Source organism: Oryctolagus cuniculus, chromosome 11 (genome assembly GCF_051225735.1).
Source record: "Oryctolagus cuniculus isolate XC-2025 breed Fujian yellow rabbit chromosome 11, ASM5122573v1, whole genome shotgun sequence".
Lineage (NCBI taxonomy): Eukaryota > Metazoa > Chordata > Mammalia > Lagomorpha > Leporidae > Oryctolagus > Oryctolagus cuniculus.
In genome coordinates, this window is record NC_142877.1 from 115418095 (window position 1) to 115440667 (window position 22573).

A 22573-nucleotide genomic window follows, 5' to 3' on the forward strand; every position below is an offset into this window, starting at 1 on the left:
TACGCCGCATCGATCGTACTATTAGCATTGCCCGGAGCGTGCCAGCGCCTCGGACATCCTGTTCCAGCCAGCATCTCCCTCACGGAATTGGGCGGGAGTCTGCAGTTTACTATCTCCGAGAGCCGAGGCCCGAGGCGCGGGACCTATCCGCGGACCGGATTGGACCGTGGCCCTGTCCATCATCGGAAGACGCTCGCCTCCGGCTGTTTTGCAGGACTTGGAAGCTGAGCGCCGCCTCTGGAAAGCGGGAGAGTGAAGGGGGGCGGTGCGAAGCGACGTTGTCGCTGCTTCTCTTCTCATTGGGTGGCTGCTGCGTCAGTCAGACTCCGCTCTGCTCCCGTTGGCGGGAAGGCGCCAGGCGGGTAGCGTGTACAGCCTGCTGCCCCAGCCCTCGGTGGGCTCCAGGCGCGTGACGTCGCAGACATTTGTTGTTGGGGTTTGGGCTCATTAATTATTCATTAGGTGCCTTGACAAGGCCGCCGTGATTGGTGATTGAGAAGGCGGGTCGATTGTTTCTTAGCTAGAGATAACGTGTCACCCTCTAGGCGGCAGAGGTTTCGCATACATTATTGCTGCGGGGCGTGGCCTGCATAGATTAGTCAAATGAGGCCGGAGGGAGGGAAGCCGGCTGCGAATTAGCCTAAGTTATTAAAGATGGCGGCGGAGCGGAGTCGCTCCCCGATGGACTCGCCGGTCCCGGCCTCTATGTTCGCCCCCGAGCCCAGCTCCCCGGGGGCGGCCAGGGCCGCGGCGGCCGCCGCCCGGCTCCACGGCGGCTTCGACTCGGACTGCAGCGAGGACGGCGAGGCGCTCAACGGCGAGCCGGAGCTGGACCTCACCAGCAAGGTAGGCCCGGGCGGCGGCGGCGGGGGCTGAGGGGGCCGGGCGGCGGGCCGGGCGGACTCCGGGGCGACGGCGGGCCCGGCCGGCTGCCCTGTCCGCGGGCAGGGCCGAGCGGCGAGAGGGAGCCGAGCCCGCCCACCTGCGCGTCTCCGGGGCGCGCGGGAGCCGGCGGCGCGAGGGGCCCGCCTCAGGGTCCCCCCGAGACGCCCACCCGGCCTCCGGGCCGACCCCCGCCCTGCCGGCTCCCGCCGAGAGCGCAACCCCTCGGCTCCGCCACGTGGAACGGGGGCGCCGGGCGCCGGCAGCGCGCCGCGCGGTCCCGGTCCCCGCGCCGACCCCCGGGAATGGGACCCCCGGGCCGAGAGCGGTCCTGGCCCGGAGTGGGGCGCGGGGAGGACAGGTGGGCGGGACTGGCCGCCGCGGCCACTCCTGGTCTCGGGAAAGGAAACAGAAAGTAGCCGCGCAGCCGAGGGGCGTCTGCTTGGCGCGCCCACCCAGACCAGGTGGGAGTGGGCCTCGCGGCGTGCGTGGGGGCCGTCGCGAAGGGGCGTCTTTCGGCGTGTCTTCCGGGCTGCCGTGCAGGGAGGCAGGGGCTGGCCATCTGCTCGGCCCAGCGGGGAATGCAAAGTAAGTTTAAGATGTGGCCGCGGAAGGAGCGAGTGCCAGCCGGGGAGACGGACAGGCCCGAGCTCCCCTCCCTGTCCCGCCGTGGGACGGGCGCTGTGACCTTGGGGCAGGGTCTTAGCCTCTCCTCTCGGCTGCCTGGGCTTGACAGAGTGCCTGGCGTAGGGGCTGGGGGTGCCGGGTAGCTGCTAACTCGCTGAGCCCACCTGCCTGCTGCGGGATAGGTGATGGAGGGCAGCGCCTGTGAGTTTTCATAGCTTACCGGGCCCTGAGGCGGAGACGGGTTTCCCCACAGCCGGAGCAAGCCGCGTTCCAGCTGTTGCGTCTCCCTGTGGGCTCGGCTGAGCCCTCGGAAGCCAGCTAGCTCCCGGCTGTCACAGTGGTCCTTGTGGCCCTTCTAGTGTTGTAGGGAGGGAGGGTGGCCAGGCTGGGAGAGAGGCGGCCGGCTGTGTGTGTGTGTGTACGTGTGTGTGTGTGCATGTGTGTGTGTGCACGCGTGTGATACAGTGCGACCAGGCAGCGTGCAGGCAGCCATCGCAGGGTCCGGGGAGGCAGCTGACCGGGCGGTGCAGGGGAGGTGCTGGGCGGGAGCTGCAGGGCAGAGGTGAAGGGGCATCCTGGGCAGGGAACCCAAGGGAACAGGTGCGGCGGGAGGGAAGGGACGGGCGAGTAAGTTGATTCCCGAGATTAGAAGCTAGAACCGGCCGGTACAGTCGAGCGCGGGACCCGTGCTCAGGACGGAGCCTCCAAAGGCAGAAACAGGTAGTGGACAGTGGCAGGACCCCACTGGGAAGGCTTCCCCGGGAGTGCTCAGGTGACCACGAGCTGTGGGCAGGGGCTTTCCTGCTAGTACGTTTGCTTTTTGTGGGGTTTTCCGATTTTGAGATGTGTTCACCTGCTAGTGCACTCCCCAGACGCCCACAGAGCACTGGGCCAGGATGGAGCCAGGATCCAGGAACTCAGTGGGTGACAGGGGTCCCAGTACTTGGACCTTCATGCACGCCTGGCTTTCCCAGGCGCCTTAGCGGGAATCTGGGTGGGGAGCAGGGGCTCTGGGAGTCAGACCAGCACTCCCACACAGGATGCCAGCGTCCCCAACGGGGGCTTGGCCCGCTGTACTGCAACACCTGCCCCTACCTTTGTCTTCACGGTGGCCTTAGATACCAGTTGTTGCATCTCCATTTTGCAGATTGAGAAACTGGGACTTGGAGAGGTTAAGTTCTTTGTCCAAGGTCACACCCAGGTAGTTAGAGGCTGGGGTTTGGCATGCCTGTTGGTAAATGGCCTCCCCAAGTAAACAGCTGGGGCTTGAAGGCCCTGGGCAGAAACCTGCACGGTAACAGTGCTGGTGCTCACGCTGGTGGCACGGAGGTGTGTTGAGGATGAGACTGGCAGGAAGTTCTCACTGCTGGTTCCCAGATTATCAAGATGGCCAAGGCAAGATGGCACAGAGAGCTGTTGGTCTGGGAGCCACCGGCCTGGGGTGGAGGTGATGGAGGCTGGGCCTGTCCTGTGGGTGTCCGGGTCAGCCTGCAGGGAGTGGCCCTGCCGTGTGTTTTACCCACAGGACCAGGACCAGATGCTCAGGCCCAGTCACTTGCCGCCCCCGCCCCCAGCACAGAGGCAGGCTGTCGGTGCCCTCTGCTGTGGGTGGCAGCCCAGACGGGCCATTTCAGTGTAGACAGCTCAGGTGAGGGCTCGGGCTCAGAGGCTGCCCGCGGAGAGACGCAAGGGTGTGAGGGCCCGCGTGCCGGGCGTTGGTGAGCTTTGGCTCTGGTGCTCTCGGAGGAGGTGTGGTCCTAAGGCTGTTGGTTTCTTTTCTAGCTGGTGCTAGTGAGCCCTACCGCAGAGCAGTATGACAGCCTGCTCCGGCAGATGTGGGAGAGGATGGACGAGGGAAGCGGAGAGACCATATATGTCATTGGGCAGGGATCAGGTGAGCGAGCTTTCCTTACTTTCCTGATGTGAACATTCCTCAGCGCACCTTCTCCCTCCTTCCCAACCTTCCAGCCGCCGAGTGTCCGTTGCAGCGATTTCTCAGACCGCAGAGCACAGTGAATGCTCCTTGCTTCCACCTGCAGTACTCCCCATTGCGTGAAAGGAGGGGAAGCAGACGCAGGTCCCAGTGAGCCCAGAGTGGGCGGCCCTGCCCCTACAGCGAGTCCCGGTGAGCCCAGAGTGGGCGGCCCTGGCCCTAACAGCGAGTCCCAGTGAGCCCAGAGTGGGCGGCCCTGCCCCTAACAGCGAGTCCCAGTGAGCCCAGAGTGGGCGGCCCTACCCCTACAGCGAGTCCCGGTGAGCCCAGAGTGGGCGGCCCTGCCCCTACAGCGAGTCCCAGTGAGCCCAGAGTGGGCGGCCCTGCCCCTACAGCGAGTCCCAGTGAGCCCAGAGTGGGCGGCCCTGCCCCTACAGCGAGTCCCAGTGAGCCCAGAGTGGGCGGCCCTGCCCCTAACAGTGAGTCCCAGTCTAGAGTGGGCGGCCCTGCCCCTACAGCGAGTCCCAGTGAGCCCAGAGTGGGCGGCCCTGCCCCTAACAGCGAGTCCCAGTCTAGAGTGGGCGGCCCTGGCCCCTAACAGCGAGTCCCAGTCTAGAGTGGGCGGCCCTGCCCCTAACAGCAAGTCCCAGTGAGCCCAGTGTGGGCGGCCCTGCCCCTACAGCGAGTCCCGGTGAGCCCAGAGTGGGCGGCCCTGCCCCTAACAGTGAGTCCCAGTGAGCCCAGAGTGGGCGGCCCTGGCCCCTAACAGCGAGTCCCAGTCTAGAGTGGGCGGCCCTGGCCCCTAACAGCGAGTCCCAGTGAGCCCAGAGTGGGCGGCCCTGCCCCTAACAGCGAGTCCCAGTGAGCCCAGAGTGGGCGGCCCTGCCCCTACAGCGAGTCCCAGTGAGCCCAGAGTGGGCGGCCCTGCCCCTACAGCGAGTCCCAGTGAGCCCAGAGTGGGCGGCCCTGGCCTCCGGGCCGCTTGCAGAGCCGTTGCTGCTGAGTTCCTGCTCGTCCGAGGACTCCGGGGTTCCTGAAGCTGGCCGGAGAAGATGCCCAGAATCCCTCTCCTGGCCAGCTTGTCTGGCCCCAGACCACACCAGCTGTTCCGTCTGGGTAGCGGCGATAGTGCGGTCTCTTCTCTCCCCACGAGTTCCCGTCAGACGTGTGGGCTTATCGCCCTCTGGAAGGCTCCGGTTCTTCACCAGAATGGCGCCCTGTGTTTCGGAGGAAGGCCTCGCCCGTGGCGGAGCCCGGAGGATATCGCGCTCCGTTCCCCCTGCTCGCCGCTGGTTTCCGCCCCCTCGCGCTCGCTGGGACGTTATCTCTGCTGATGGCAGGCTGCTTGCCCAGTGTAGATTGTGAGGAGGTGGCCCTCTTGTGCTCTGAGTTCAGCATGGAGGAAATCTCAGAACCACCCCTTGATTGTTTGACGTTCTCCTTCACTGTCTTCTGAGGCTTGACCCTGTTGCAGAGTTGTTTGGGATACTTAGACTCTGCTCCCTACAGCTCAGGCGCAGGCAGCCTCAGCAGGAGAGGGCCCGGAGGAGGGCTCCTGCCCAGACGCTGGCCTGCCTTCTCTGCCTGCCCTCCCGTCCTTGCCGTCGCCTTCCCGGCCACAGGTCTTAGCGCGGAAAGAAAGCGTGGTGGAGAGACAGGCAGACGGGTTACGTGGAGACGGGGAGGCGTTGGCTGCGCCGTCACGTGCCGCACTCGGCAGCCGGTGTCAGGTCAGAGGAGGCCCCTCCCTGGTGGCAGAGGACGCGGGAGCCTTTTGTAAAGCTCTTTGCACGCGTGTCCGGCCTGCTTGCGTGTGAGCCGTCAGCAGTCGCGCGTGCCTGTGGAATTCCAGAAGCCACTTGTGGGTCAGCCCTGCTCTCTGAAGTCCCGGGTTCCTCCCCTCACCCTTTAATGTGGACCCAGCGCGTCGTCCCCGCCTCGGCAGCGCTCGGCTAATTAACCCTCCTGGGCAGAGCAGGAGCCGGCAGACGCTCATTACGGCCCCCACACACCCGACACTGCCCTGCACCCACCGGTGGGGTGCTACTAGGTGCAGTGACTCCTGCTGGAATCGGGGGGGGGGGGTGTAACTGGTTAAACAGGACTGCAGCGGTGCCAGGCCCCTGGAGCCTGCTGTGTCGCTCACTGCCTGAGTGGTGGTGCTTGGCCTGTTTATCTCACCCTCCTCTGAAGTGGGCGTGATGACTCCTTCCCCACCCTACCTCAGAAATTGGATATTCAGCTTTTTTTTTTTTTTAATTCTAAGCAGTGTAGAGCACTGTGGCCTTTAAGTACATAGTCTCTAAATTTAAGGTCAAAAATTTGGGAGGCGGCAGTGTGGCCTAGTAGTTAGGGCCTGCAGCCTGGCAGATCTGGGTTTCTGTTGATTTTTCTTGTCTCAATGTGGGGATAATAATAGGATCTGTCCTCTGGTGTAATAGCGAAGACTGAATGAGAATTCAAATGTTAGCTAGCAGTAGTAGTTGCAGTAGTAACTTTTTAAAAATTTCAGGGCCAGTGTTACGGCCTAGTGGGTGAGCCTGTGCCTGCGACACTGGCATCCCCTGTGGGTGCATTTGTGTCCCAGCTGCTCCACCTCTGATCTGGGAAAGCAGCAAAAGATGGTGCCAGTGCCACCCACGTGGAAGACCCAGAAGAAGCCCCTGGACCCTGGCTTAGGCCTGGCCCAGCCCTGGCTGTTGGTGGCCATTTGGGGAATGAACCAGTAGATGGTAGATCTCTCGGTCTCTCCCTCTCTGTAACTCTGCCTTTCAAGTAAATAAATAAGTCTATAAAGCAAATTTCTGTTTTTATTTTATATGAGAGAGAGAGAGAGAGCGCTTCTATCTACTGAAATGCCCACAAAAGCCAGGGCTGGGCTGATCAGACTGAGAGCAGGAGCCCAGAACTGTATCTGGGTCTCCCGAATCAGTGGCACGGGTCTGAGTATTGAGGCATCGCCTGCTGCCTCCCGGGGTGCACATTAGCAGGAAGCTGGATGGGAAACAGAGCTGGGTCGAGCAGGCACTCCGACACGGCGTGCGGGCGTCCCGGGGCTCCAACGCCTCACTCCCAGTCACCCCGCGGGCGTCCCGGGGCTCCAACGCCCCGTTCACACTCACCCCGCGGTAGGAAGGGCCCCAGGTTGTAGTTGACATGCTGTGACATTTCCTTCAAAAAGAGCCTGTTCATTCCTCAGGTGCTGAGTGCTGACCTTCGAGGAGCCGTGGCCTGGATTAGAAGTTCCGGGAACGTAGGGGACATGTCCAGTGTCTGTGGGGCGGTCGGGAAAGGCTGCACAGAGGAGCTGCCGCTTGGGGCCAGGCCAGAGAGGAGCAGGCTCCCAGACCAGTGGGGTGGGGCAGGCAGAGGAAACTGCTCGCTGGGCCAGAAGTCCTCCAGTGAGGCGGGAGTGTCGGGAGGAGAGGCCATCAGGAGGCAGGGCCGGGGTGCTGAGGGCCCGAGGGTGCCGTGCCCAAGGAGTCAGACGTCTCCCCTAGAGTCTGGGTGGCTTCCGCAGCCTCGCGAGCGGGGAAATGCCGCGGGGTGGGCCCCAGGGGCTTTCCTGGGCCTCTGTCTCCATTCCCTCAGCGCAGTGTGCAGTGTGCAGTGGGAGCTGGAGCAGGCAGAGGGTGCTGTGAGCGCCCTGGCGGACAGGGTGGCGGCGGAGGGTCCCTGGGGTGGAGCAGGCCCTGAAAGGGCTGCTCGGCCTGATGCAGAAGGGGTGGGGGTTGGAGAGGGAGAAGGCGGGGTGGGGTTAGCCAGTGCTGACTGCACAGCCCTCCAGCCCCGTGGCTCTCGGCTCACTCCTCAGCCCCGCTGCTCCCTCTGTGTGCATTTATTTAATAAATGAAAAGACTTGTTTGAGAGGGAGAGACAGAAAGACAGATCTTCCATCCGCTGGTTCGCTCCCCAAATGGCCACAGCTAGGTTCATCCAAAGCCAGGAGCCAGGAGCTTCTTCTGAGTCTCCCACACCGGTGTAGGGGCCCAATGACCTGGGCCATTCTCTACTGCTTTCCCGGGCCACAGCAGAGAGCTGGATCAGAAGAGGAGCAGCCGGGACTTGAACCATTGCCCACGTGGGATGCTGGTGCCACAGACAGTAGCTTAACCTACTGTGCCGCAGTGCCAGCCCCCCTTTGTTTCACGTTTGATAAACATTTGAGGGCTCAGTAAAGGAGAGCATCCCTCTTGGGGCACCAGGGAATGAACAAGATGCCGTCCCTGTCCTCAGGGTGTGTCGTGGGGAGGCCGTGTATGCAGGCCACTGCTGCCCAAGGCAGGCCGTGGCGCACTCGTGAGGGAGACTCAGCACGGTGGGGCCTCTGAGCACGTGAGCTCGGACTTGGCAGGAGCGGCGCAGGAGCGGCGTGCTCGTGGGCTTCTAGGTCGAAGCTCAGCACAGGTGCAGCGCTGGGCCATGCAGGAGCTGGGGGCAGGTGAGGGCTGGGCCACTCGGGAGCTGGGGTGAGCACTGCGGGGCCTGGGGGACGCTTCGCAGGCTCTGGCCGGGAGGGGACGGCAGCGCTGGGCTCTGTGGGAGTGTCCGCGTGTGGGTCTTGCAGGCTGCAGCGAGGGCAGAGCCAGGTCAGCTAAGACAGCCGAGGGTGTCCTTTGCCGATTCCCACAGACAAAGGCCCGAATGAGGCTGGTGGCTGTGGGTCAGCAGGAAGGGTGCACAGACAAGAGGATGGGCACACTCAAAAGCTTCTGTCAACAGACTGGCCCGGTGAGGCTGTCGAGCTTGGGTGGCCGGAGGGGTGGAAGGACACTGCCGCTTCCTGGCTGGAGGGGGGGCAAGCTCCCGGGGCCACTCTGCTGCCACCCGGCTCTGAGACCCCTCTGGTGCACTTACCCCACCGTGCTGCCTCCCTCAGCCTCGGGTGAGGACACAGCACTTAGGAAGGGGACAGCGTCCAGGCTGTTGGTTGCCAGGGTGGGGTGGTGGTGACGTCTGGACGTGGGACTCAGAAATTACTATCCAGGCAAGAGAAAAGTGGATTCCTGCGCCCCGGGACGAGGACTATGTCAGACACGAATGTTTTTGTAGCTTTGAAAATGACAGGTGGCGTCAAGGGGGAGGTCCCTGGGGACCGCCTGGGCACGCCTGCTTTTCAGGGCAGGAGTGGGGACAGTGTGGGAGGCACTTCAGGGGCTGGCGGTGGAAGGCCATCGATGAGGTCGGAGACGGCCTTTGTCCAGAGGGCAGTGGTGAGGAGCGGGCAGAGTCGATTCCTCGAGGTGTTTGATGGGGCAGGCAAGAACAGGAGACAGTTCTGTGGGTAATCAGGGATGAGGGATATTTGGCTTCTCTATGTTTAGGGGTGACCTGAACTCATTTGTCGGGGAGGAAAGACGAGGAGCAGGGAGCATCCTTGGTGCTCCGAGGCCTTTGGGGGTGCTGAAAGAGCAGGCTGGCTCAGGGACGCAGGCTCAGGCTGAGGGACTAAGTCACGTGGGACGTGCCTGACACAGGGTGTCCTGCAGGAGGCACGTGAAGACTGAGTGGCTGGTCGGCCTGTCCGTCTGTCTGCCTCCCTCGTCCATTGTTTGAGCTGCTCGCTGGACATGTCACCTGAGCCGTCACAGCTGCAGGTCCCTCTCTGATAATTCTTCCACCCTTGCCATTGCCCGCCGTCCCTGTCTTCCTCATTTCTCCCTTCCGGAAGACTCCCCCCGCCGGTCTCCCGCCTGCTGCTTCCCTCTCTCTGTCCGGAGAGCTTCCTGAACCACAGGGAGCCCTGCTGTGACAGCCCCGCCTCCTCCACCAGCACCTCCTGAACACACCGAGCGCTGCCAGGCCCCTGTGTGTGCCAGGGTCAGCCACACTCCGGGCTTTGCTCCTCGGCCAGGACGTGCGTCCTCCTCTCTGCCAGCTCGCCTCTCGCCCCAGACACCCAGCAGGGCACCGCCGGGCGGCCCTCGCGTGCCCCAGGCCGTGCACTTCGCCTCGCCGGTCTGGATGCGTGGCACGGCACTTGCACTGTGTTGCCGTCAATTCCTTCCCCGTCTCTCCTGCGCAACTGTGAGCCCACGAGGGCGCCTGGATGCCCAGTGCCCGGCATGGGGCTGGCACAGAGCCGAGGAGGGTCTCGGAGGTTACTGCCGAACGTGTTGCCTGGCGCCCCACTCGGTGGCCACGTCGTGGCCCTGCCCTGCCCTGCGCTGCACGTGCCTCCGTTTTCCGTAAGGCAGAGCTCGCCGTGTTCTCGGGCACCAGGCAGGGCCTTTGTCAGCGGGGTGTCCGGCTGGTCGGGGTCCCCTCCTGCTGACGTCTGGGCTCTTGTCACCAGATGGGACTGAGTACGGGCTGAGCGAGGCAGACATGGAGGCCTCCTACGCCACGGTGAAGAGCATGGCCGAGCAGATCGAGGCCGACGTCATCCTCCTGCGGGAGCGCCAAGAGGCTGGGGGCCGTGTTCGGGATTACCTGGTGCGCAAGCGAGTGGGAGACAATGACTTCCTGGAGGTCAGGTGAGGAGGCCGCCCGGCTGTGAGGCAAGGGTGGGGCTTCACAGAGGGCGTGGCAGCTGCAGCCCTTCCCAAGGCGAGGCCAGCGTCCAGGGTCCAGCGTCCAGGGCCGTCCTAGCTCCCTCCGTGTCAGCACTGACGAGTGGCGAGGGCCCGGCCCGTGTGCTTCCCATCAGCCTGTGAGGCCGGAGCCTGGGCGGGGAGCACTCTGGCTCTTCTGGGGGTGGCTACCATGGGGCCCTGTTCCTCCTGGGTACTGCATGTGCCGGGAGGCTCGGGTGAGCCAGGATTTAGGGGCCGGGGGCTCTGAGTTCGCTCTTCACCTCTCGCCCACTGACTCTCACGGGTGTGTGGGTTCGTGTACACACAGGGTAGCGGTCGTGGGCAACGTGGATGCTGGCAAGAGCACGCTCCTGGGGGTCCTGACGCACGGGGAGCTGGACAACGGCCGCGGCTTTGCCCGCCAGAAGCTCTTCCGCCACAAGCATGAGATCGAATCTGGCCGCACCAGCAGCGTGGGCAACGACATCCTGGGCTTCGACAGCGAGGGCAACGTGGTGAACAAGCCCGCCAGCCACGGCGGCGGCCTGGAGTGGACGCAGATCTGCGAGAGGTCCTCCAAGGTCATCACCTTCATCGACCTGGCCGGCCACGAGAAGTACCTGAAGACCACCGTGTTCGGCATGACTGGCCACCTGCCCGACTTCTGCATGCTTATGGTGTGTGGGGTGCTGCCGAGCCGGGGCTCAGGCCGCCTGGTGGGGTGCGGGGCGGGTGCAGGCCTGTTGGCTTGGGCTCTGACACTGGCTGGGGGAGGCAGGATTTGCAGGGCGCCCGGTCTTCTCGAGGCACCAAGCTCGCGCGCTCCCCACACGGGGCCGGGAGGGGATCCTCTCGAGAAAGCCCAGGCGTCATTGGCAGACATCGCGGCGTGGAGGAGGGACTCTCCGAGGGCATGGGCTGTGAGGAGGCCGCTGTGGGTGGCACCCTCAGACTGGGGAGCCTTGAGGAGGTGGAGGAGAACGTCATGGGAAGGTACCCAGAGGGCCTGGGGTGGCCTCTGCCAGCGCTGGGGAGGAGAGGGGAGGCTCAGCCGGCACACAAGCCCTTGGTGAGAGGCGTCTATGCCCGGCACTGCCAGGCCTGATGACCTGGTATGAACAGGCCGGCCCCAGGGCTCCTGTGGAGCTGGCAGAGTGGCGAGTAGGCGTTTAAGCAGCTCACCATCACCGTGTAGGTTAACTGGGACGGGAAGGGACAGAGGCGCTGCCTTGGGTCATCTGTGCCCTGCCCGTCATCCTCTCTGGATGCACACAGCTCCACGGGCGGGGGTGACAGCCAGAGGGCCAGGTCTTCCTTTGGCGAGTCCTTTCCCGGCCCGGCACCGTTTCCCGGTTCCCCTACTGCCTGCGTTACGTGTAGTAAACACGAGCATCTGCTCCAAGCAGACTTGATCAGGGCGCCCCAGACGCAGCTTGTCGGCACTCAGACTGGGGGTGCAGGGCAGGGCAGTGCCCGTCGCCCGCGGGCCCTTCCCTGCTCTCCCTAGTGGGCGAAGGGAAGCTGCTCCCTGGGAAGGGGGCTTCACAGAACATCCGTAGGTGTTTGGTGTTGGGGCAGTTGTTCGATGGATATCAAGAAGGGTATGCAGGCCAATTTATTGTTTATTTTTAAAGATTGCTATGTATTTGAAAGGCAGAGTTACAGTGAGAGGTGGGGAGACAGGCAGAGAGGGAGAGAGCTTCCATCTGCTGGTTCACTCCCCAAATGGCTGCAACAGCCAGGGCTGGGCCAGGCCAAAGTCAAGAGCATGGAACTCCATCTGGATCTCTCATGTGAGAACAGGGACCCAAGGACGTGGGCATCCTCCCCTGCATTCCCAGGTGTGGTAGCAGGAGCTGGATTGGAAGTAGGACAGCCGGGACTTGACCAGCGCCCATAGGAGGAATGCCTGGCTCCACTCCCAATTCCTGCTTCCAGCTAATGCACACCCCGGGATACAGCAGATTCTGGTTCAATACGAGGGTCCCTACCACTCACATGGGAGATCTGGACAGAGCCCCTGGCTCCTGGCTTTGGCCTGGCCCAGCCCCGGCTGTGGCAGGCATTTAGGAAGTAACCAGTGGACAGGAGTGATTGATTTCTCTCTCCCTCCCTGCCTTCCTCCTTCCCTCTCTCTACCCACTTCCTCTCTCTTTCCCTCTCAAGTAAATCACATTTTTTTACAAATAAAAATATAATTTACAGTATGTAGACGGCAGAGCAGTAGACCACTTACCAAGGCTGGGAGGAGAAAGCCCTCTGGATTGGATTGGAGAGGAGGTTGACGGGAAGGGGAGCTCAGGAGGAAGACTGGGGAGGGGTCTTGGTGTGGGGAGAGGGAGCAGGGTCAGCCGGGAGAGCAGCGTCACTGGGGGAGGGTCCTGTGCAGGGGGGGGTCAGACGGAGCACACAGGGAGGCGACTGTGTGGGGCGGGGCAGGAAGGGCCCGCAGGGAGGCGACTGTGTGAGGCGGCTCCCTCTGCCTCCCCAACTTCCTCCCGGAGTCTCCTGTGTGTGGGGTCCCGTCCCTGAGGTTCCAGGCTTTCAGAGTTGGAGGGGGGGCAGAATGGACAGCAGAACCCGCAGCTTAGAGTCTGCGGAGGCCGACACTTTGTGTGCGTGGTGGACACGTGCGTGTAGATGCCTTTCTTCTGGTGGTTTTGAAGCCAGGAGCTTCTCCTGGTCTCCCATGGGGTGCAGGGCCCAAGCCCTTGGGCCATCCTCCACTGCTTTCCCAGGCCACAGCAGAGCTGGATCGGAAGTGGAGCTGCCGGGACTGGAGCCAGTGTCCATATGGGATGCCGACATCTCAGGCAGAGGCTTAACCCACTACACCACAGCGCCAGACCTGATAAAATAAATCTTAAAAAAAAAAAAAAAAAGAAACATCTTGGAGATTGTCCCCTATCAACAGATAACATTTTTTCTTTATTTCATGTGACACACTTTGTACATGTGTCCTAATTAGTCAGTCTGTAGGCCAGGGCTCAGAAGTATTTGCTGTTCCTGGAAGCATAGTAGCAGTAACGTCAGCTACCATTGCCTGAACACGGAGTTCATGTTAGTGTGTGCTGGACCTTTGTGTACCTTGCGCCATGTAGTCCTCCAGTGACCCCTAGCGGGAAACTGAGGGACAGGGTTGAGCTGAACCCACCTTGATGATGCGGCTGTTGACTTCCCAGACAGTCAGGGTCTGTCCTTTCTACGGTTGACAAGTCTGGCGTTGAGTCGGAGGTTCAGTGCACAGGGCCCAGCCCGGCCCGGCCTTCTGAGTCCCCGTGCCATCAGCAGCACTGCCTGTCTCTGTGCTGACAGCTCTTTCTGTGTTGGGGCAGGTGGGCAGCAACGCTGGCATCGTGGGGATGACCAAGGAGCACCTGGGCCTGGCTTTGGCACTCAGTGTTCCTGTCTTTGTGGTAGTCACCAAGATTGACATGTGTCCTGCCAACATCCTGCAAGGTAAGTGAAGCGCCCTGCTGGCTCAGCCTGTCTGTCACCCCTGTGCAGTGTCCAGCTGTCACCCCTGTGCAGTGTCCGTCTGTCTGAGCCGTCATCCCTGTGCAGTGTCCAGCTGTCACCCCTGTGCAGTGTCCATCTGTCTGTCACCCCTATGCCGTGGTCTGTCTGGGCCGCCACCCCTGTGCAGTGTCCATCTGTCTGGGCTGTCACCCCTGTGCAGTGTCCGTCTGAGCTGTCACCCCTGTGCAGTGTCTGTCTGTCACCCCTGTGCCGTGGTCTGTCTGGGCCGCCACCCCTGTGCAGTGTCCATCTGTCTGGGCTGTCACCCCTGTGCAGTGTCCGTCTGAGCTGTCACCCCTGTGCAGTGTCTGTCTGTCACCCCTGTGCCGTGGTCTGTCTGGGCCGTCACCCCTGTGCAGTGTCCGTCTGTCTGGGCTGCCACTCCTGTGCAGTGTCCGTCTGTCTGTCACCCCTGTGCAGTGTCCGTCTGTCTGTCACCCCTGTGACGTGGTCCGTCTGGGCTGTCACCCCTGTGCAGTGTCCGTCTGTCTGGGCTGTCACCCCTGTGCAGTGTCCGTCTGAGCTGTCACCCCTGTGACATGGTCTGTCTGGGCCGTCACCCCTGTGCGGTGTCCATCTGTCTGGGCCATCACTCCTGTGCAGTGTCCGTCTGTCTGTCACCCCTGTGACGTGGTCTGTCTGGGCCGTCACCCCTGTGCAGTGTCCGTCTGTCTGGGCCGTCACTCCTGTGCAGTGTCCGTCTGTCTGGGCTGTCACTCCTGTGCAGTGTCCGTCTGTCTGTCACCCCTGTGCAGTGTCCGTCTGTCTGGGCCGTTACCCCTGTGCGGTGTCCGTCTGTCTGTCACCCCTGTGCAGTGTCCGTCTGTCTGTTACCCCTGTGATGTGGTCCGTCTGGGCCGTCACCCCTGTGCAGTGTCCGTCTGTCTGGGCCGTCACCCCTGTGCAGTGTCCGTCTGTCTGGGCCGTCACTCCTGTGCAGTGTCCGTCTGTCTGGGCCCTCACCCCTGTGCAGTGTCCGTCTGTCTGGGCCGTCACCCCTGTGCAGTGTCCGTCTGTCTGGGCCATCACTCCTGTGCAGTGTCCATCTGTCTGGGCCGTCACCCCTGTGCAGTGTCCGTCTGTCTGGGCCCTCACCCCTGTGCAGTGTCCGTCTGTCTGGGCCCTCACCCCTGTGCAGTGTCCGTCTGTCTGGGCCATCACTCCTGTGCAGTGTCCGTCTGTCTGGGCTGTCACCCTCTGTACCTCCCTGGTGTTCTGCTGCCTGGGCTTCAGCCCCAGGTCTTGTTCCTTGTCTTCTGCTCAGACGCTAACCTGTTTCCATCAGCCCAGACTCTTGTTCATCTTGCCAGACCGTTCAGTTCCTGGTCTGAGTAGGGCCTCGCGTGATTCCCTCTGTTCCTCCTGGTCTGAGGTACAGGATCCTTGCGGTCCCTAACTGGCCCTCTTTGCCCGTGGGCCCCAGCCGAGGGAGCTGGGCTTTGCGGTGTGAGCCACACGAGCTTCCCCCGGGCTGCAGGACGGCCGCGGCTGTGGACTGCAGGGCCACAGCCGTCCTTCGGGGTCTCGGCGCCCTTTGTCGGATGCGACTCATTCCCGGAAGCAGCACGTTTGGGGACGCCCACGGCCCTCCTCGGGTCCCCTGAGTTCCTCGCTTACGGGATGTGGGCTCCTAGAAGTGCTGGAGCCGAGTCCCGGTCTCAGACGCGGGGCCCCGTGAGCAGATTCCTTCCGGCTCCTCCAGCAGCCTGTGCCACCGAGGGTTGCGCCCAGGCAGTGTGGCCTTCAGCCTTGGCCCACCTGTCTGGCCCCTGGATGCCTGGCCAAGGCCCGGGCTGCGCCTAACCCTGCTGCGCTTGGCTCGCAGAGACCCTGAAGCTCCTGCAGCGCCTGCTGAAGTCGCCCGGCTGCCGCAAGATCCCCGTGCTGGTGCAGAGCAAGGACGACGTGGTCGTCACCGCCTCCAACTTCAGCTCCGAGAGGTGAGGCGGGGCCGCCTCCCGGCTTGGCCTCGGGAGCTCCGGGCCCTCCCTGTCAGAGCTCGGAGGCAGTGGGAGGCTCCTGTCTGCCCGGGTGGCTTCAAGTGCCCAGATCCCGAGGCGCTGGCCGCCCCGAACTGGAATCCATGTGTGTGGAATGGGCGGACCGGGACCTTCCCCAGGTGGTCTTGCGAGTGTTAGAGCTGGCGTGTGTGGAGCCCGCCATGCCGAGCCGTCTGCTGGGGGGGGACGCACCGTGGCTTTCTGGCTCCTCATGCACTCGGTGTGCAGCATCTCCCTAAGCTGGCATTGGCTCGTTCTGGAAGTGGTGTGGGCTCTTCATCAGACCTGGAGGACCGGCGCCGCCTCGCACGGCCCTCGGCCTTCCTCCCTTTGCCCTGGGAAGCTGGCCCGCTGGGGACCTGCATTCACCCTGCTGCTTTGGCCAGAGCCCCTGCCTCTGAGGAGCGGAGCTGCCTGACGTGGCCTGGCTTCCGGGCGCGTGCCCAGCCCCGTGCAATCGTCAGTACCACCAGCTGGCCAGCAGAGGGGGCACATTGAAGACCACCCCACTTCCACTAAGAGCCCATTCTGTGCAGGCTCTTTTCTACCAACTTTTTTTTAAACAAGATTTATATATTTGAAAGCAGTGTGACACAGAGGGAGAGACAGGGTGGGAGGGAACTTCCATCCCCTGGTTCACTTCCCAAATGGCTACAAATAGCCAGGGCTGGGCCAGGCCAAAGCCAGGAGCCTGAAACTCAGTTGATGTCTTCCAGATGGGCGGCAGGGACTTGAGCCCTCAGCCACTGCCTCCCGGGTGCATTAGTGGGAGGCGGGATTGGGAGCAGAGAAGCCAGGGCTCGAACCAGCGCAGAGATGCTGAAGTGGCAGCTTGACCGCCGCGCCACAGTCTGCTTCCTGGTCTCAGGGAGGTCAATTCACCCCACACAGGAGAGATAGGGCCCATCTAGATGACTCTGGAAAACCAGACGCAGTCATGTGGGACAGATACAGAAAGCTGTCGGGACTGCAAGGAGGGAAGTGTCCACGCGGGAGGGGCTTCGTGGGAGAGGCGTCCTGGAGATGCGCTCTGCAGACCAGCGGGTTTGGTGCCGGATAGGAGGGGGGAGCTCGGGACGGAGGATCGCGTGAGCAAACCCTTGGGGGCCAGACCACGGAGGGCGGCTCTCACAGGGACTCGAAAGGGACGTCTGCAAGGAGCCCAGGAGCCTGCGTGTGCAGGGGTGCAGGAGGCCCCTCTGCCGTGGAAGGTGGGCCGTGGTGGAGGGACAGAGAGCGGGGGACAGGTGTCAGGGACAAACTGCTCGAGAGGAGACGGCCTGGGAGCAGGTCTGGCCGGGAGTGGCTGGGGTGGAGCCCCCGCCCCCAGGCGGGTGAGGGAGAGGTGGGGGCGGCGGCGGTGCAGCTGCTCTGGGGCCTCGTGCGACGTCCACCTGTGCCGGGGCGGGAGCTGCCCCTGAGCGCCCTCTCCTCCCCTCTCTTCTCCTGCCGCTCAGGATGTGCCCGATATTCCAGATCTCCAACGTCACAGGCGAAAACCTCGACCTGCTCAAGATGTTCCTCAACCTCCTGTCGCCCCGCACCAGCTACAGGGAGGAGGAGCCCGCCGAGTTCCAGATCGACGACACCTACTCCGTCCCGGTGCGTGGCTCGGGCGGCCGCTTCCCCGGGCAGCCGCGGTGGGCCGGGCCGGCCGGGCCGGACTCACCAGGTCAGCGTCTCCTCCTCAGGGAGTGGGGACGGTGGTGTCGGGCACGACGCTGAGGGGCCTGATCAAGCTCAACGACACCCTGCTGCTGGGCCCAGACCCCCTGGGGAACTTCCTGTCCATCGCCGTCAAATCCATCCATCGGAAGCGCATGCCCGTCAAGGAGGTGCGGGGCGGCCAGACGGCCTCCTTCGCCCTGAAGAAGGTGAGCGGCCCGGGTCCCAGGGGCCCCCGCCTCCCTCGTGCTGGGCTCAGACAGCCGTTGACTTGCCTAAGGCACACAGGACGTGCTCAAGGCTCGAGCCAGGACGTGGCAGCAGGACACGGCCCTGCTGTGGGCTGGGGTCTACGCCAGATGCCCTCCCCAGTCAGCCCCTTCTGTCTCCTGGGGCTCGGGGAGGTGCCGGCTCTGGGGCACCTACCTTCCCGCCAGCCAGATGAGCCAGGAAAAGGGGACCTCTGTGCGCTCCAGTGCTAGGTCCCACTGCCGTCCTTCCTCCCCGACCCCCACGGGCAGCTTCCAGGCTTCCGCCAGGGGCCTGTCCTGTGCCATCGGCCCCCGGAGGCCTGTTGCCGTGGCGGCAGTGCCAGGGCTGGGCTCCCTCTCTTGCAGATCAAGCGCTCGTCCATCCGGAAGGGCATGGTGATGGTCTCCCCGCGCCTGAACCCCCAAGCCTCCTGGGAGTTTGAGGCCGAGATTCTCGTCCTCCACCACCCCACCACCATTAGCCCGCGCTACCAGGCCATGGGTAGGTGTTTGGGTGCTGAGCACCCCAGAAAGGTGCCCAAGCCCCGTGGTTGCAGCTGCAGCCGAGGCCCCGCGAGGCACGCGCTCTCACCCGGGGCACAGCCCTGGGAGTCCTCACGGTGCCTCCTCCACGGGTGTGCCGAGTGCGGCTGTGCGCCCAGGAGCTGGGAACGAAGGTGGCTAGGGCAGGTGGCACAGTCAGCGTGCAGGGGCCCGGGCTGTCTGCAGAGCCTGGGCAGGGGGAGAGAGTGCCAGCGAGGGAGCCCCTCAGAGAGAGCCCCGTCCCCGCCGCGTGAGCCCCTCCCAAGACCATGGGACCGTGAGCCTGTCCTCACCCGTCCTCACCCGCTGGCTCCCTGGCAGTACACTGCGGGAGCATCAGGCAGACGGCCACCATTCTGAGCATGGACAAGGACTGTCTGCGCACTGGGGACAAGGCCACTGTGCACTTCCGCTTCATCAAGACCCCCGAGTACCTGCACATCGACCAGAGGCTGGTGTTCCGGGAAGGCCGCACCAAGGCTGTCGGCACCATCACCAAGGTAGGGCCAGCGGCCGTGGGCACCTGAGGAACCCTGAGGGATGGCCTCGCCCCCGGGGGCAGGGGCGCAGCGCTGACGCGTGCCTCCTGCTGTCCCTGGGCCTCCTGTCCTGGGCTGTGGTGGAGACGGGAAGAGAGACGGTGGGGGTGGGGCGTGGCGTCCTCCACGGTGACCGGTAGGAGCAGCGTCCTCTCCCAGCTGCTGGGCCTGTGCCAGGCTTCCCCCGCCCGCCAGCACAGGGCATCTGGCCGGGGTGGGCCTGTGCCGGGCTTCCCCCGCCCGCCAGCACAGGGCATCTGGCCGGGGTGGGCCTGTGCCAGGCTTCCCCCGCCCGCCAGCACAGGGCATCTGGCCGGGGTGGCAGGAAGTGACGGGGAGTGGGTGTGCATTCCCCTGAGGCTTGAGATGTCGGTGTGTGCTGGAGACCTGCCCACGGCCCTCAAGGGGCCTTTCCTCCGGTGACCCTGGGCTGTAGGGGGCGGGGGTCACGTCCTGGGAGGCCTGTAGATGTGCTCCGTGGGGAGGGTCATGTCCTGGGAGGCCTGTGGCACACACTCCCTGGGGGGGTCACGTCCTGGGAGGCCTGTAGATACACTCTGTGTGGGGGGGTCACGTCCTGGGAGGCCTGTGGCACACGCTCTGTGGGGGGGGTCACGTCCTGGGAGGCCTGTGGCACATACTCTGTAGGGGGGTCACGTCCTGGGAGGCCTGTGGCACACACTCCGTGGGGGGGGGTCACGTCCTGGGAGGCCTGTGGCACACACTCCGTGGGGGGGGGGTCACGTCCTGGGAGGCCTGTGGTAGGCTGCTGTGCCTTGGGGCCACCTCCCTTTCTTTGAGATTGAAGTCAGGCCATGAGGGAAGATGTCCTGAAGGTTTCTGAGCACTGATGAGACAGCCGCTCGGTGTCTTTGGGAAGCCACAAGTTCAGACTTGCCCCAGACCGGGCCTGGCCTGGGAGCTAGGCTGAGCTTCCCTGCAGGAACAGCAAGTGTGGTGTCGGCCCCGGAGCGGGGGGGTCCTGCGCGCAGGGTGGGGGCGAGGACGCTTCTCCACCCCCACTGCCTCCGGCCCGGCCTTGGCCACAGCCTTGCCCTGGCCGGGCCAGGCGGGAATGAGAGGGTGGGGTTGCGGCCTGGGTGCCGAGCTCGCCTGCTGCCTGCCGCCCCCGCCTCACCCTCCCTCCCTTGGCTCCCGCAGCTGCTGCAGACCACCAACAACTCCCCCATGAACTCCAAGCCCCCGCAGATAAAGATGCAGTCAACAAAGAGGGGCCCCCTGACCAAGCGAGAAGAGGGGGGCCCCTCCGGCGGCCCAGCTGCAGGGGCCCCTCTGCCTGGAGACGAAGCCGCTCCCCCGGGGGCCAGCCAGTCCAGCGGTCTCCTGCCTCAGGTGCGTGTGGGCCCCTGGTGGCCTCGGGCCAGTGGCGGGGGTGTGGCTGTAGCTGGGAGGAGGCGCTGGCACCAGGGCTCCGGCCCGCACGTCCGGCGGAGCTGTTCTCCCGGAGGGCAGGGGCTTCCGACTGAGATGTGGCCCACACAAAGCTCATGCAGTTGGTGTAATGAAGTAGAGAAGGCGCAGGTCTCCCTCTCGTGGGCGGAGAGAATGTGGCCTGTGCTACGTCCAGCAGGGGGAGTCCCTGCCCCTGGTGTGCACGCCTCTGCGGGGAGGTGGCCTGGGCCCCACGCTGGGGACTCCCTTCCTCCTCCTCACAAGGAGGCGTCCCTGTGGCTCCTCTCGTGCCCCTGTCACCAGTGGCCAGTGCGGCTCCCACCCTGCTGTACTCCTCTGAAAGACCCTGCACCGCTGCCACGCGTGTCCCTGCTGCCCTGCAAGGCGGCCTGATGCTGCAGACGGGCAGTGCTGAGCACGGGGGCTCCCGCCTGCCGTGTGCTTCTCACGGCCCGTTTCTCTTTCAGCCTAAACCCAGCAGCGGGGGCCGGCGACGAGGGGGCCAGCGCCACAAAGTGAAGTCCCAGGGGGCCTGCGTGACTCCTGCCAGCGGCTGCTGAATCTGCACCCGGCCTGCCCACCACCACGGGAGCCCCCTCTGGCCACCGCTCACCAGCTGGGCGCAGCTCGGCCCGCCCCGCCCCCCCAGCACCCCCATTTTCCAGGGGGCTGTAATTTATACGCTGAGGCAGGGGCCCGTCTCCTGCCCTCCTCCCTGCCTCCTTCCTCACTCACTTTTTTTTGTACATCTGGGCCCTTAGTTTTTATTCTTTTTATTATATATCTCTGTCTCTGTTTAGCATGTGTGTGTGTGTGCGCGCGTGTGCGTGCGGTGCGGTGTGCAGCTGGCCAGGGCCCTGTGTCTTTCCCCTTCCTCCCCCGTGGCTGGCCGCCAGCCTCTGGGGGCCGGCCCTGCCTGTCCGTCCGTCCGTCCGTCCGTCCGTCCCTGTGTCTGTCTGGGTGAGAATCCTCAGGGCCTTTCGAGCGTGTCAAGAGCCCACAGAGCTTCCCTGCCTCGCTGTTGCCTCCTCTCGGCACCCGGACGCCCCTCCATGGAGCCGGACTCTGGGCTCAGGGGCTTCTGGGAGTCGGTGTCTGCTGCTGCCAGAGCAGGGACCCAGCAGGCAGAGCGTGGCTTCCTTTCTCTCTCCCTCGAGCCGGTAATGCCAAAAGCGTCTCAGTTGTGACCTGGAGACGTGCAGACAGGAGTGGCCATTGGGTTGTCAGCCACTTCCGGTCCCTGACTCTGACCTGGGACATTGACCCAAAGACGGCTGTGGGATTTCCCTTGGAGACAATCCTGTTTGCCTGGCTGGCCCTGGCTGCTCAAGCCTCGTCCAGGAGCCCAGTCCTGCTAGGCTGTGGCTTTGGCTGGGTTCTGGGCGCTGGTGACTGGGACTTGCGCCTGCTCGGGGTCATCTTTTCTGGCACCTCCTGTTGGTGGGGGCGGGGTGTTCTGATAGGCAGACTGGAACCCCTCCATCCCCACCATGTGGCCCCACAGCCGCTGCAGGCACAGGGACAGCCCGAACCTGGGCTTCTGAAGCCCCAGCTGGGGTGTGGAGAGGACAGCGCGGCAGCCTCGCGCGGAGAGGGGGGTGGCGCAGGCCAGCAGAGGCGCTGCGTGGAAGCCCCGGCTGAGCGAGGGCCAGCGGATGGGGGCCGTGCTCCTCTGCCGGGCAGACCCCCAGCTGGCTGGGCCTCCCTCAGCCTCGCCCGTGTGCTGTCCCAGCCCTCTGGCTTCCTGCTTCCCGACTGCCTGTCCCCTTTCTCTACTTCCAAGTGTTTTAGTTACCACTGACCGTGGCCATGGACTGAGCAGACCAGCATTCACAATAAAAGTCTGTTCCGAGTTGACAGTGTCGTGTTCCCTGCCCGGCTCCCCAGGTGGAGCAGGGCACGGCTGTGAGGAGCCCCTGGCGGCTGCAGGCCCCTCCACAAGCTGCAGGACGCGGGACAAGCCACCAGGCCCTGCAGCAGGGTGGGTGTGCGGATTCTGAGAGCCTGAGGCGGGGGCAACGTGGCGTCTGTGTGTACTCTGGCCTTGGCTGCTCGGGAGGGTGGGTCCCACTCTGCTCATGGGACCTGCAGAGCTCCCCAGGGCTCCATCCTCCCCGTTTGGACCAAAACACCAGCCATTTGTAGTTGATGCAGAACAAAGCTGTGACCAGGGCCCTGCGGCGGCAGGGAGGGGTGGGGCGCCTGGAGCCCCAGGCTCGCCGTCAGGACCCTGCCCTGGCAGAGCGAGGAGAGGGCCTGGGAGATCGGAACACGTGGAGGGAACGTGCCTGCTGGGGGCTGAGCAGACTGGCCTGGGGTCGGAGGTCCCGCCTGGGGCTGTCCGCTCTGCTGAAGGTGGTCCTGGCTGCAAGCGGGGGGCGGGCACAGGACCTGCTTGCTCCTGGGGCCCTGAGCCCAAAGGCTGCACCTGCCCCTCTCCTGAGCAGGTTCCTGCCTTGCATTTTCTCATAGTCAGGGCCACAGGTTCAGGGGCCAGGTAGGGAACGGCCCCGAACCAAGTCAGGAGCTGCGGTGGGCCACAGCAGCCGGCAGGTCGCGGTTCTGCTGGGGACTCCGGTTCCTGCGGGTGAGGGTGCCGGTGGGCCAGGAGGGGCCCAGCTGATGGGTGAGGGGCCACCCTGCGTCCTGCCACCCCCTGAGCCCGGCAGCCCTGGAGCAGGCCCGG

At 64.1% G+C, this 22573-nt stretch overlaps 1 protein-coding gene across 1 annotated transcript; it reads left to right on the forward strand.

Moving 5' to 3' along the window:
- Positions 1-486: 486 nt before the first annotated feature.
- On the forward strand, positions 487-21742 carry GTPBP1 (GTP binding protein 1). The gene is made up of 12 exons (XM_008257032.5): positions 487-846; positions 3292-3403; positions 9738-9918; positions 10286-10634; positions 13293-13416; positions 15302-15416; positions 16934-17078; positions 17168-17350; positions 17759-17894; positions 18257-18435; positions 19636-19827; positions 20355-21742. Exons 1-12 carry the CDS (start codon positions 655-657, stop codon positions 20445-20447), a joined length of 2001 nt encoding a protein of 666 aa, XP_008255254.2. The 5' UTR covers positions 487-654; the 3' UTR covers positions 20448-21742.
- The last annotated feature ends 831 nt before the right edge of the window (positions 21743-22573 follow it).

Coding starts and splice junctions, on each gene's coding strand:
- GTPBP1 (XM_008257032.5), top strand. CDS start 655: ATGGCGGCGGAGCGGAGTCGCTCCCCGATGGACTCGCCGGTCCCGGCC. Junction 9,919..10,285: donor AATGACTTCCTGGAGGTCAG/GTGAGGAGGCCG, acceptor GTGTACACACAG/GGTAGCGGTCGTGGGCAACG. Junction 17,351..17,758: donor CCTCCTTCGCCCTGAAGAAG/GTGAGCGGCCCG, acceptor CCTCTCTTGCAG/ATCAAGCGCTCGTCCATCCG.